This window comes from Sinohyriopsis cumingii, chromosome 2 (assembly GCF_028554795.1).
Source record: "Sinohyriopsis cumingii isolate HCF-2022 chromosome 2, ASM2855479v2, whole genome shotgun sequence".
Taxonomy (NCBI): domain Eukaryota; kingdom Metazoa; phylum Mollusca; class Bivalvia; order Unionida; family Unionidae; genus Sinohyriopsis; species Sinohyriopsis cumingii.
The window spans coordinates 67,552,599-67,567,783 of record NC_142962.1 but is presented as its reverse complement, the minus strand read 5'-3'; the positions used below and the strand labels follow the sequence as shown (position 1 = coordinate 67,567,783).

The window sequence follows — 15,185 nt, the reverse complement described above, 5'->3', positions numbered from 1 at the left end:
TGACGTTTTCTTACACGTGATGGAATATGGACTGGTGCGTGATGGCAAGGCGATGGATACCTTTACCCGCGGATCTGGGTTCAAATCTCCGTAGAGTACAAATTATAAATTCTCTAACCTGTATGATAGTATTATTTGCATTAAATTTTAGTTCTGCCTAGTAGTATCAAGCATTATCCAATAGAATCCAGAGATGGCACTTTCCGTTGTGATAGGTTAATATTTGTAATTCTCTCTCTCTCTCTCTCTCTCTCTCTCTCTCTCTCTCTCTCTCTCTCATATAATATATATCCACACAAAAGGGAGGGATGAAATCATTTCAACACAGCTTAGCTATCAAACCAAAACATTTGAATTTGTGAATGAATTTATGTATACATTTCAGATCTCCGAAATACATCTGAAGCTATAGAAATATATTTTTAAAAATATTGTGCTTTGCGCCTAAATATTGATAATTTTCAGCAATTTTCGAATTCCTTGTGTAATCTATAGACGTTTGCCCTTTTGGGCGTATAAACTCCCTGAGATAGTTGCGCCAATTTTAACATTTAAATTGATCTGAGTATAGCAACAAAAGGTATAGTATTACAAACTAAGTGAAAGTAAACGCATTTTTCTCTGTACTGTAAATGCAATTTTCATAGAACTTTTTCGGTCTCTCACTAAATGCATAGACTATTAAAGAAAACATGTTTTATCCACGACTCTCAACATACATACATACATACATACATACATACATACATACAGACAGACAGACAGACATATATACGTACATACATATGGTAAGGCAGAAATCATGACAAACAGTGACACAAAAGAAGATATTGGAAGATAAATAAATAGATAATTATTCTTATTTTCTTACTCAACGAGATTGATAGTGTTGCCGTGGCTGTCAGACCGCCGCTATCAGTAGTTGTTACGATACAGGTGATCAACGTTGGTTTGCCTGGAACGTCAAGATCATAATTGACGGCGAATGTAAGTAAGCCGCTAGCGGAATTCATGGTAAAGTATCCTGTATAAGCGCCACAATCCTCGTTGAATGTGTGAGTGTCCCCAATATCAATGTCGGTTACAACAAATCCCGGATTTGGAAGCTGTGTACCGGCCTACAATGCAAAACAATGCAATACGATAAAATATAATACTGGGAAGCTGCATCAAGTCAGTTGGTGGAGAGTCGGACTCATAATCCAAGGGTTACGATACCCGTAGAGACAAGCCTTGGTTGGGTACCTTTGCTCCAATTTCTTTGGCATGATATAGCCAAAGAATGTGTTGAAAGTGTCGTGAAAACCAGACTTCGAACGATACAATACAATACATTACAATACAATACAATACAATACACTACAATACAATACAATACTGCATTACAAGCTGATATTTAATGAAGCCATGAATATCATCAAAGATGCATGAAAATTATTTACACGTATGGAATAAAGAATACTTTCTCCACCAGTACAATAGTTTTGTGGAGATAAATATAGCAAAACTACACTCTGCCCTGAATTTCACGAGCCATGACCTCCTTTGAGCTTGTAGATTTAATGAAGATTTCATTTTGGATTGGAAAAGATCAATGAAAATCTCACAAAATATATTAATCGAAATAGTTTATCTGTCCCAATTAAAGAAAGATGTCTTTCGAAGCCAATAACCACTTTTTTAAGTAGGTACTCGGTCTAAGATCGCTTATTATCTACATTTTACCCCACCCACCCCCGTATATCAAGGTACAAACTCCTATTCTATATGTTCCTCACTCATGAATGCATTGAAAAGAAAACTGTCGGACACATGAATTATTCTTGAAACAATTCCATCAATTTGATTAGATTCGATGCAAAATGCTGGAGAAAATGTAAACCCCCCACCCCACTTTTACCCCATTTACATGACATGTATGAGAGACAAATCTAATGTTACATGAAGAGATGTCATATTTTCGATCGATTGTCACCTTTGGATTTCCAGAGCTAATAAAGTCCAGTTCGCTATAATCCTCACCCCTTGGTATATTTAAAAGTAAGCTATTGAGCTCATTAATAATTCATGAAACAATTTATTTGATCCTATCCCGTGTAAACTACTTGGAAAAATCAACCTACCCGTTAAAGCACATTAAAAGACCTACAAAGATATCGAGGAGAAAATTACCCGTCGGACGTATTCATACCGATGTCATTTTATGTCACTGAAAAATGCTAAGAATAACATGATTTGCTAGCTGATTTTCACATCATCTTATGAATATCTATGTAAATCGATGATTAATTCATCTTTCGCACCAGAAGTAAGCAGGGTTTCACCAGACTTTTGTATGTTCAAGAAATGCATATAAACATTCAAGTATTGCTATAGATTAATCTCCAAGTTCTAGGCCATATACAAGTTTTTGTTTAACTCTAAAGGGACATAATGTGTTTCGTTTTAGAAGTATTCATGTACACATTTTCTCTCCTTTACTTTTTCCGTGGCTAATCAAAACCTGCGGGTGTATAAACAGCCGCATGTCATTACACTAAAACGAATACATTGATGCAAACACATACGGTCTGACAGATATTATGTTATCAGTACCTTTAATACGAAATTTCGTATAGATCGATATGAAAAAGCAACAATTATCTCGACGTACCAAACTTTCATTGGCATCTAGTCTGTATGTATTTTGAGAGAATGATAGTCCTTCGTTCACATTGGAAATACGTATCACGAGATTTTGGGAATCAGTGAGTTTTCCATCGGTGACTGACACCTTGAACGTAAACACCTTGTCTGTCATGGCCTCGTAGTTTATTAAATTCGTAGTTGACGCACTTATTAAACCACCTAGAAAGGAAAAATGTACATGTGTATATACACAATTACTTATGAACATAACCTACATGGCTATAAATATGGATAGATTGATTAATTGGATGGTAATTGTATATATATATATATATATATATATATATATATAGAGAGAGAGAGAGAGAGAGAGAGAGAGAGAGAGAGAGAAAGTTAGTTAGCTTTCTAGGTTGCTGTAGAGGTGTAGAATATAGACTTGATTTATGATCTTTGAAACAAAATACACATTTACCTCAGACTGTTAATTTTTAATTTAAATTGACATGTCATTTCATGACCTCAGTAACGACTAATAATGTTCGAAATGACAATTCATAAATTATTACTAACAATTAATTAAAAGCACACCAAAATGCTGTAAACAATGCATGGGACAAAGAAAAAGTTGGATTTCATTTCTATGAATAATGCCCATCAAATGACTGATAATGTAGCTTATTTCTCAAACTAACGGCATGCAAAGGTGGTCTTACTTAATTGTGATGTAGTTTATTTTATTTAAACACCTTTATGATGAAAATGAAATAATATTTCAAGAGTTTGCGTGAATAAAAGACATTATCTTTGCTTGTTTCAAACTTTAGAAACAAACTTTGTTAAAATTAGAATTTTTTAATTAAACGTATTTACTTATTTCACATCCGAAGCTTTAAATGTGTTTCAAGAAAGATAATTTCAGTTTATTTACATGCTGTCAAACTCTATAATTGTTACCTTTTGTCTGATGAACTCAGTTTATACTAAACATTGTCTAATTAATAGATTCAACTGCGTAATCTTCCATCAATTCTAATTTAAAAAAAGAAACTCAAATTCTGCATATGTCTTAGAAAATCTCTGTCGAAGTCGTTTCGTGTGAAAAACAACATTGTTCAATATTATAGTTAAATTGCATCTGGTAGGTCTAAACGTGTACATTTATTATACAATGGTCACTATTCCGAAGTTTATTTTAAAACTGAAGGGGTCAAAAGTGTTATATTGTATATACGTCAATGTTTGCTGTTATATTTATCAACAAAGACTGATATAAACTTATTTCTTCTCACTCTGTAATGCCGACAAAATCCTTTAAAAATTTGCATATGTTAAGATCCACACACTTACTGGAGCTGTCGATACTAAAATAGTTCATTCCAGTTCCTGGAGATGACGTCATGCTATAAGTGAGGGCATCTCCGTCATTGTCGGTGGCGCTGGCCTTGTAAACTGACGATCCAAGCGCTATATTTTCTTGTACATAGAGGTCTGTAGCTAATGGCAAGTTGTTAAATTTCGGCGCTACATTTACACCTACAGATTCCAGAAAAAAAGACGTCATTAAACTATGTAAGTTTCCGTTTGTTCCATGATTAAAATGAACGCTCTACCTAAAACAAAACTTACCAAAATAACACTTTTGTATTGTCTTCAAGAACGTTTGCTTTTATTATTTATATTTTATATACAATGAAGAACGAAATGCCCCCATCTCTCTCTCTCTCTCTCTCTGTTGTCTAAATTAGAACAGACTTCAGAGAGCCTTTTAGAAAAAAACGACATCAAACATAAGCAGCGGCGTCGCTAGGGTTGGTGTCACCCAGTGCGGTAAACTCATGGTGTCACCCCTCCAGACTAGACCGAGCAGTGTGTGCTCTGTAAAATTTGCAATTTTTCATTTTGGTGTCACCCCTCTGAGATGGTGTCACCCGGTGCGGTCCGCATCCCTCGCACCCCCCTAGCGACGCCACTGAACATAAGGGCCACATGTTGCAACGTGAAGTAATTTTGCCACGTTATGACGAAAACACAAATCATGCGGGAAAATTAAAGCGTCGGAAAATTCCACAAACACAAACATTTCCCTGAATAAGCTCTGCAAAAGTATTATTTACCAATGTGTTAAATTCATTTCTTTGATTTCACTGCTTTTGTTGCTAATTTTGGTTTTCTTCTAACTAAGTAGAGACATATTCATCTTTTAACTTATTAACTGTCTCCATGTTTTCAACCGTAATTCTATGATGTTTCGTTTTCCTACTTTTCTAATGCCTTATCTATTTCAGTCGCTGTTGTGCTCATCAAAATTTCTGGATAATTTGTGGCTAGGTTTTATGATTACTTTTCTGAAATATTAGCTACTGTATAAAACGGTGGTACATAAGATTAAACATATTATATTGCCAATATTACAAGTAATGATACATAGCAAAGGGATTGGAAAAATGTTTTTAAACTTACAAGTTCCTCTCCATTATAGGAATATATAAATATAATTAATGAGCATGCAGGAAATAGTTCTGGGAAAAGTCAAGACAAGTAATGTACATACATGTAATGAAATGTAAAGGATGAATGAATGATAAGATCAGAAGGACAGTGTTTGGTGTGATCCGGTACGTACAATTTTAATTGTAGAAACATTTACTACAATTTTAACTGTAGTCATAATGGAACAAGACGTAATCATATATTTTTTAATCTGTTTGTGCTAATAATAAACTTCTGCATTTCCTTTGCTGCAAAGTACGTTGCCAAAAAAAAGTGTATTCATATCAATTCTAATACTAACGGTGGAAGACCATACTCTCCACCCATCACTTTATGTACCTACTCTCTGACGATAAGACTGCTACTTACTCTTCTAATAAATTATGCGGAACATGCCTGCTGGTACCTTTTGGCACATGTAATATTTTTTATCGTAGAAAAAATGTCCTGCTAGCTTTCACAAGCATTGCTGCCGTTGGTACAGGTAATGCTTCCAGTTGTGTAACATCTTTAATAATGGCTCAAAAATATTTTTGAATAGCTTAGCTATTGGTTCTGCGATTTCCCTTTGAAATCATATTGTTTTCTCTATTCTTATCTAAAATTTGGTCTTTAATTTTCTTTCTAGCATCAAGCCATTTTTCGATTATCTTTTGACGCTATTGCATACAAATAAATTTTACAAAGGTCATTGTTTACATTATTATATAGTATAGTAAATAATGCAAACATTAGCATTATAATGTATCATGTTATCTCCAGTGATATTGTCAATGTTATTATTCATATTGAAAAGCGTCACTACTTGATATTGTTTTTAAATTGTCTGTTTTTTGTTTTTTTAATTTGTTTAAATAGTGTTGTTCCTTTTATATTTTTAATAAAGCTTACACATTCCTTCAATATAGTTTCTTTCAAATTCTTTAATTTGTTGTTGTTTAATTCTTTAATAAGGTTTTCTTACATTCAGTCGTTTTACGGAAAAGTCCTGTTATAGAGGTGAGAACATTTTTGCTCCTTGTCTTATCGCATTTTTACTTCGAGGAAGTGTGAGCCAAACTCAGCAAATTCACACTACTATTGGTCCCTAAGTAGTTTAGGATCATAGTGAGAACCATGAACCCTGCTGCCGTAATTTAGTGCCGAAACGAGTGCAACAAGCAGATGAAGAATGAAGAATTCAATGAATATTTCCATTACTTCTTTGAAGGAAGATGTGTTATCCAGGTCCGGCTGACCATGACGTCGGCGAATTTCCTATCCAATTAGCTATTTTAGAATGACTACATGGACTAAAACCAGTTTTAAAGAAGGTGTTAAAAAATGTTAATTCTTCGATTTAACCTCCGTTGAATTCAAAATAAAACTACGTCATAAATATAAACAAAGTCGTCTATTCTCTTATATCACTGCCTGGAAGGGAGCACGCACGAAACTCGCATTAGATTGTCTTACCCGAATTGTTGTCTTTCTCGACAACTGCACTTCGATTATCACTATATTGGTTAATAAACAAGGCATTGTTACGCATGGTGCCTGTAAAATGTATAATAAGAGATACCCCTAAAATAGGTCATGTGTTTAAATAATATCTGTTGTTCTTTAAACAAAATAGTATTCATTGATTAATGGTAGTCACATAAACGAGATTGAGTTCCTTATTGTTTCATATATATGACTACAAGTCACGCTTGACTCTAGATGCATAAAAATGTCCTATGTACATTATAGCGCATCGTTTATTAACGTAATTTACCATTGCTCGTTGTTTCCCATACAAAAACCTGACAGACATGGTGAAAACTCTGCTGCTTTAGGTAACCTAACGAATTATTTGAAAGAGAGAAATTATTTTCACACATTACTAATCCTTTGTGAACGTTGTCATAAAAAAAAGAAAAGGTCATATTTACATGCATATCACTTATGGTCAGTATTGCAAATTATAGTCCTAAGATTGAAGCTGGCGATATTCTCCTAAGCAAAATAAATAGAATAAAAGAACCAGTCCAGTATATACGATATTGTAATTACATCGGCCTAATGGTATTTGAGTGACTGGAATATCAGTAAATTTTCGTTGGGATGTTACCCTATTTGAAATTATTTCCTTTATAGATTTTCAAAGTGAGAAGCCTTAGAAATGTTTAGGATCGTTAGCAGACACGAAGGTGAGATTTCTTTACGTATGTTATAGTCCATCCTTCAGCTGGAACCGGTGCTATATACCCATATTGCTACCTGTATCAGCATTCTAAATTATTTCAGTAATCATGGACTTACCAGATATGGTAACGGTGAGGGTGTCGGTGACAGTGTTGTATCCATCCGTCACTGTGATTGATAGATCATAACCGCCAACTTGACTATTGACTAAATCTTGATTAAGTTGTATGTTACCCGCTGAAAAATGAATATATTGGCACGTGACAAAAATAATTAATCGCGTAGCTATTGTCATGTATATTTGATTTAAATTATATTTGATTTAATTTAATTGTCTGTAAGTTTCAAAATCTTTTTATTTTTAAGTTCATTAAATGTCAATGTAATGTAATTTTTTTACTAGGAATTTTATATTTTCCAGAAAATTCAGTTTGACCTGAATCTTTTCATAAATGCCTAAATATAGAAACACTGTTTCTATTTTGACTTAGTTCCCGACCTTGATTCAGAAATCACTGAGACAAGTAAATAACTTTTTAATTTTATTTTATTCTCAGAATTAAATGATTGGTTTTTATCAAGGTCATTTTAACAGGTTTCTCCAGAGAATAAATTATTTGTTAAATTATTTGTACGTGACTTTATATGTAAACAGCCTCTATTTTGCAATTCTGGATTTTCAGAAATTGTGCAGTATTCAGGTTTTACAACGATGTCTATAGAGAAATTAATTAGTTGGGCTTTACACTGGAAAGTGTTTGTTTGTGACCAGTTTGGAGTTATATTTTAATTTTTATTCAAATTATTTGGATTCTGAAAGATTAATTGTTTTTCCTGGAAATATTTGAGTGCTCATACATAATTCCTGGACACAGACATTTCTCTGAATTTTATTCGGAACTTCAAACACCGGAATATTGTTTGTGAAACAGCAAAGAACTGTAGACACTTCAAATCATACTGACTACGGTATACGTCATCGCCCTCCATTTTGGATTTTTCGTCGGGACTCGAACTTGAATTCATTAAAACATTTCATAACTAGGACTTCTAAAATTTAATTCGTGGACTATTCTTGGATTATTTTTGGATTTGATTCTTAAAATCGTAACTTCCTATTTTTTATTTTTACAGGTTTTTCCAGAGAATAAAATATTTGTTAAATTTTTCAAAGCTTATTGTTTTCACTCTTTCTTTTGTTACTGTTCATTAGAGCCTAAACATGTAACATAATACTCTATTTCATATATATATATATATATATATATATATATATATATATATATATATATATATATATATATATATATATATATATACATACATACATACATTGCCATAGTGCCCACATTTACAAAAAAACGAGTTCATTCAAGATTGAATGGAAATATATCCTTGCTTACCACAGTTGTAGTAAAGACAACACGTAATTAAACAGCATATTTCCATAGCAGATATAGTCTCTTATGTTTATAGTAACTTCATTTCTTTTTTAGTTTTCTTTTTCCAAAATATTTATTAACTCTTGCAATATTATGATACCGGCGGGGCTGATAAATTTGAAAAGTTTTTATGTACTATCTAAACTATTTTATACAAAGTTGCTTATATCTGTATTGTCACAATACATTGTCTTTGCACGCGAAATGAGTTTCCGAAACTGACCTTTTTGCAGGTATATATATATATATATATATATGAAATTGTTTGCAGCTGCTGTACCTGGAAATGACGTGTGTAGACAACCAGCCATACGTTGCCTGAACGGGTCGAACAATACAAATAAGGAGGATTGTATCAAACGCAGCGTCTAATCAGAAAATTTTAATATATGAACATTAGTTTGTGAACATAATTCACAAAATGTGCATTTCCTTATATCAAATTAACCTGTCTTCATTATATACTGTTTACTTTTGAATTTCCATTTTTAGGATGATCTCTTATATAAATACAAATATGCACGTGAAAAATACAAAAAGTAATTTGACCATCAGTTACTTACTATTGTACAGCGTAAATGGGCAAGGAGTCGGTTTACAGGTCATTGAATAATTAAATGATGTGCTGTCAGGATCGGTAACGGACACGGCATACACTGGGTCGGTGTTGACGTTAGCCGTACTGAGGGGAACAAGAGCTGCGTAAAAAACAAAATCAATAAATGAATGGTATCATTACGTGACAGTTATTAAACCAAACCATTGAAAGTATCTACAGTTAATCAAGATGTCGTGATTATTATTATTATTAGTAGTAGTAGTATTAGTATTATTGTTGATGTTGTTTTATTATTGTTGTTGTTGTTCTTGTTGAAGATGTTGTTGTTCTTGTTGTCTTGTTGTTTTGTTGTTGTTATCATCGTAGTAGTCGCAGTATTAGTAGCATCGTGTCTTCAATAACTCACCAACGTGATTATCGCATAGGGACATAACAATTCAAGAGCTGCAATGCACGTGACGTGAAAAGAGCGTAAATCTTACACCAGTAGCGGGGAACATCAAAATGGACACGAAAGATACAGAGATGATTTGGTGTTCAAAAACATTAATTTAATTTAAAAGTAAATTGTAGGCCAATTGTCCTTCAGCAATTACATGAAGAGTATTTCAATATGTTCAAAATTATGGTTGCGGTTATGTATAATTAACAAAGCATCTTACAATTGCAAAATACGCTAGCACACTGATGAATGTTAAATATTAAACCCATACTTACTCTTGTACTTAAATAACGTTTAAGTTATATTATTAATCAAATCATTGTGAATTGTCTTATAAGAACGGTGCATGTTTTCTATGAACCATCCGTATGTACATACTTTCAATAATATCTACTCTAGTCCAACTGCCACCCCCAGCACGCAAAAGAAAAATATCTCCCTTATGGTATTCGCGTTCGTACCCTGCTAAATTTGATAAGAGACTTCGAGAGCTCAAGGGGAAACTTGGAAAGGGTACAGACGTAGCTACATTGAGGGGGCTATTAACAAGGCCATACTCCATAACAGAGGATCCGTCCTGAAACATAAAAGCTAGTAAACCAACAAGTTTGTCCCGTTTTGTGGTAACTTTCAATCCCAATGCCCCAACCTTAAACAGATCATTTGGAAGCATTGACACCTTACTGAATTGTCCAAAGGTATGAAGAGTTTTTTTAAAAAGAAGTTTAAATGATTGCGTAACGTAGATCTAAATATCTCAAGGGCCATCTGGTATGTTCCAGTTAACTTCAAACAAGACCACCGATTCAGGCACGCGCTGCTGCAAAGGTTAGTGTTAATAATTTGCAAACATATGCCGGTGGCCGAATCTTTTAGAAATCAACAACAGGAGTTAGCTACACGAAGTTATTAGAATGTCGAGCCAAGAATACAATTTATCTGACATCCAAGAGCTCTTTCACTCAATACGTTGGCGAAACCATTGATTTTAGAAAGCGAATGAATAAACACAAAAGCCACATTCGCAACAAAATCCACTAGAAAGTAGCCAACCACCTCAACTCGACTGAACATTCAGCTGAGTTCCCTGAGAAGCTACATATTGAATCAAAACTGGAATGAGGAATGACTCTTGATGATACAATTAAAAACACATTATAAGGAATGACTCTTGATGATACAATTAAAAACACATTATAAGGAATGACTCTTGATGATACAATTAAAAGCACATTATAAGGAATGACTCTTGATGATACAATTAAAAACACATTATAAGGAATGACTCTTGATGATACAATTAAAAACACGTTATAAGGAATGACTCTTGATGATACAATTAAAAACACATTATAAGGAATGACTCTTGATGATACAATTAAAAACACATGGGGAGTTCGGCCTAAATTAAAACAATCTAACCGCTGCAGTCTTATAAAAATTACAGCCACTTATCAGTTTTAAACCCGTACGAAAATTACTGCGATAGTATTTACCCAAGTAATCACATGAAATTTTTATTTTTATCTTGTTGTCATTAATAATAATAATAATAATAATAATAATGTGGATTTACTACAAAATTACAAAAACAAACACCTTGCAAAACAAAAACATGCTGACAATAATAAATGAAGTAAACATTATTAAGTCTTTAAGTCAGTCCTTGTTTCATGTGACCTAACGTACATAATGGGTAATTACTTAATTCTTTTAAGATACCAGCTGACCGACCTGTCCAATGGAAAAAACGCGCGCATGCACACATGCACTCAAAATATATGATATTATTCATTTGTTCTATTTTATCCCAAAGAGGTCGCTTTTAGTTTTCAAACTTACCAGATTAATTTGAAGAAAACGTTTAATATAATGGATATAATTTCAACATACAGAAAGAATCTGAAAATATATTTTCCAATTTTTGGAATGTTATAAAAGGTTTAGCCAAATTTATCAGCAATTTCACCGTACATCAATATGCGTGTTTCCGTAAATTTGCTCCAAAGAATTACCTAACAGAATGTGATAATTTTCAAGATAAACCATAGACTTCACACAAAAATCTACCTTTAAAATATTTTAAAAAGTGATTTTCAAACTTATAAATGTTCTATAGTTTTCGGAAAATTTCTTCATAGCGAATTTTGTATTCATATTAGATCAGTGTGTAGAGTGATCGAACGTTTGACAGAGGTTCCGAGATCGAAACTCAAGGAAGATAATTTTTTTCATTACCTTATTATCCCATCAAACTGAGGTTTAGTTATGTTTGCCTATTTCCCAGATAAGCATCTCGCACCATGTTTTCGATCTATTGCTTTCAAAAGTTATAAAATGGAGAGAAAAAAATATTAATAACTGTTACCTCTGATAATACAATATGTGTAGCCTTAAGACAGTTCATAGGTCACTTAGTAGTGCTATAAATAGGCAAACCATGTCAGCTTATGCAAGCATTCAGGCAGAGAGCTCTATCAATGACGTTTTCTAACTGAAGAGTGTTTCGCTCCTTAAAGCCCCAATGCCTCCGTTACGTGCAAAAAGTTTTATATGCCAAATCGTCTGAATAATACCGAATCTTGAAATATATTGGTCCTAAGCATCGTTGGATTCCACTGAAACCAAATAAAACGGGCATGTATGAGCCATATAATTTCTCTCTTCAATATATACTTCAGCGTCCCAGCTTAATACCAGCATTCAACAAAGTCTTATTTCAATCTAATGCATGCTTTTTCTTCCCAGATCCGCTTGAAAATGATAATAAAAAGAACATGCCTGCTTGTCTTCATTCCCTCTCGAATCAATTTGTGTGCCACGTGCGAATGTTGTTGTTATTAGATTAAGTGACTAACGGAATTTGTCGAATATATCATATCACTACCTTTGCAGCAATCCTGATTAAGATCGGAATCACGAATGACTTGACTAACTGAATTAAGGGGGTGGCACCTATTAATTCTAAACTGAATATCTGAACGTCGCTTAAACATAACATCTTCTTTAGTTCAAAGAAGTGTTTATGTCAGATAGCTTTTTCAACAATTCATTTCATTCCTTCTAAACATTGGTTAGATTGGAAGAACATTGAAATGTATGATAAACGGTGACATTGGGACTTTAAACATTCTTGATTCATCCAATATCAATTGATATATCGCCTTCTAGGCGAAGAATAAAGTCTACGTTCTAAAATAAAGTGGCATTCTTCTTGTATTACAAAACGTGTACACCGGGGTCTTTTTATGGTTGGGGTGTAAAAGAGGAATAGTCCGCGCAGGTTCAAACCAAACCATTACCTTGGCTTGTTATGGAAACTATGAGATAACAGATTTATGTCTGATACATCTTTTCTTAATTTTGTAAATGTGATTATTTTCAAATGAGTGTGTCGTCAAAATCAAATGACATATGCATCTCTTGTTCTTAATGATTCATCAGTTCTTGATTGAAACTTTTGGAAAAATAACCAGATAAAGCGCTCTTTAACTAGAGGCAAAAAAATATGCATATTCAACAAGCCAAATACCTGGTAAATTGGTGAACACTGGGGGAGAACTTGGAAGTATTTTTATGTTACAAGTGGCTGACGTGGAATTCTTCGTGTCAGTACAGGCGATGGTCACGGTGTAGGTATCTCGTGAAGCCTGCCGAAATCCCGGGTTAGGGTTCACGTATATCTTGTACTCTGAAAGTTTGAATTATGCATGAATGCTCTTTTGTTGACTGGTAAGTAGACCACTTATTTATTGTGGGGAAATGTTTATACTCATTTATAAATCGGACAAATACAATCTCTAAAAAGCGCTTGTATATTTCACTCACACTCGTACATTGCTGTAACTATTTGCAACATCTTATATCTCTTGGAACTTTGTCAGAGATGTCAATTCCGACAATTGAGTTAAAGCAATTAACCACTTGTTGCCAATTTTATTTGTCCTTTTCATAAATGGCATTATGAATTATTTAACTAATGACAATTATACGATGGAAAAATATGCATTTTTGTAATGTTACATGCAGATGAAACTATTTTTTGCGAAATTGCCACAAACATTGCAAACTTTATTAAACATTACAAATCATGTTGTCAGATGACAATTTAAAAATACGTGGATAAAATTAAATATAAGATAATTTTTAAGATGTGTGAATGATGACTCTTATTCTAAGATATACATTCTAGATATATACATTATGTGCCCTCTCGAAAACAAATTTATTACCTGATAGAATTAAAGTTATGCGGTGTGTAAGTAGTTTATAAAGTAATGACATATTGGCAGTTATTTGTCGGTCATACATTGCTTGCTGGCGTTTAATAATTTTCATGTATACGCATTTTATGTTTTGTAATATATTGTTAATGACAAATAAACCTTTGCACGTCAAGGTAGATGTCGTCAAATGAAAGAATTATTAGAAATAGTTTGTATTTAAATGTACTTGCTCCTCCAAAATTATATCTGCTTAAAATAGTCACTTTGCTACATTGATTATACCATATATTTCTTGATGACAATAAAAAGAATTTTCGTTTGAATTTCAAATTCCATTAATCTGAAAATAGGGGATTTCACTTGAATGTCTAAGAAATGTTTTTAACGCACCACTATAATATAAATATTTATAGTGGAATCATGTATAAATAATTTTAAGTGGCTTCGATTGATTCAATATTAAGTCAAAATATAAATATGAGTATCAAACAAAGATTGTGATACACAGTAATAAGTTCAAAATCTACCATATAGCTGTACAAGTCCAATTCATTCAGCAAGCCACAGAGAGACTTTATTTATGAAAGGCTCAACTGTATTGATACAATTCTGCTTTATGACGTGAGTAAAAGTATGGACTCTTTTAAACACTTGAATCGGCTTTTCCATGTCATGGAGATACTAATGATACGAATATAACGCTATTAGTGTCTCTTATACAGAAATGAAATGCATCTACTGTTTTGAACCAATAGGTGTACATTTATATGTATATAATGTATATAACATTGTAGAAAAACAATTACCGAAGTTATCATATCGTAGATAAAATGGACTATTTAGTGGTGATGTCCTGGATAAAGAGCAAGTGACGTCATCAGTTGGGTCTGAAACACCCATGGTGGTCAAGGCAAGATTTCCGGTTGTAGTTTCTGTGACAGTCGCTGTCAATGGGTTACATGTCACCGTTGGTGGCTAAAATAATAGTTGAAAAGAAATATATGATAAGCAGACCGATGTATAAGACATACAAGAGGAGCGGACATAGCATGTCGACCGGAGTAAAGATATGCAAAATTTAAGAAATACTCGCACACAATCAATCGACCGCTTATATATCAAGTTAATAGACAGTTAACAGATTGGTAGTTTGTGACAGAGAGCGAAAGATAAATAGTAGTGCTTACCTGCAGAACCTAGTGCATTTTTTGTGCATCAACACATGTGTATTG

General features: G+C 33.2%; 1 protein-coding gene across 1 annotated transcript in view; it reads right to left on the bottom strand.

Moving 5' to 3' along the window:
- Positions 1–15,185, bottom strand: part of LOC149805086 (cadherin-related family member 1a-like) — a 40,216-nt gene that overhangs the window by 18,486 nt on the left and 6,545 nt on the right. The window contains exons 4-9 of the mRNA XM_089933574.1: positions 14,760–14,928; positions 9,290–9,424; positions 7,402–7,521; positions 3,976–4,161; positions 2,654–2,847; positions 872–1,118 (exon numbers count right to left, since the gene is read on the bottom strand). Of these exons, the coding sequence (XP_089789700.1) occupies positions 872–1,118; positions 2,654–2,847; positions 3,976–4,161; positions 7,402–7,521; positions 9,290–9,424; positions 14,760–14,928 (1,051 nt within the window). The remainder of the gene's footprint in view (positions 1–871; positions 1,119–2,653; positions 2,848–3,975; positions 4,162–7,401; positions 7,522–9,289; positions 9,425–14,759; positions 14,929–15,185) is intronic.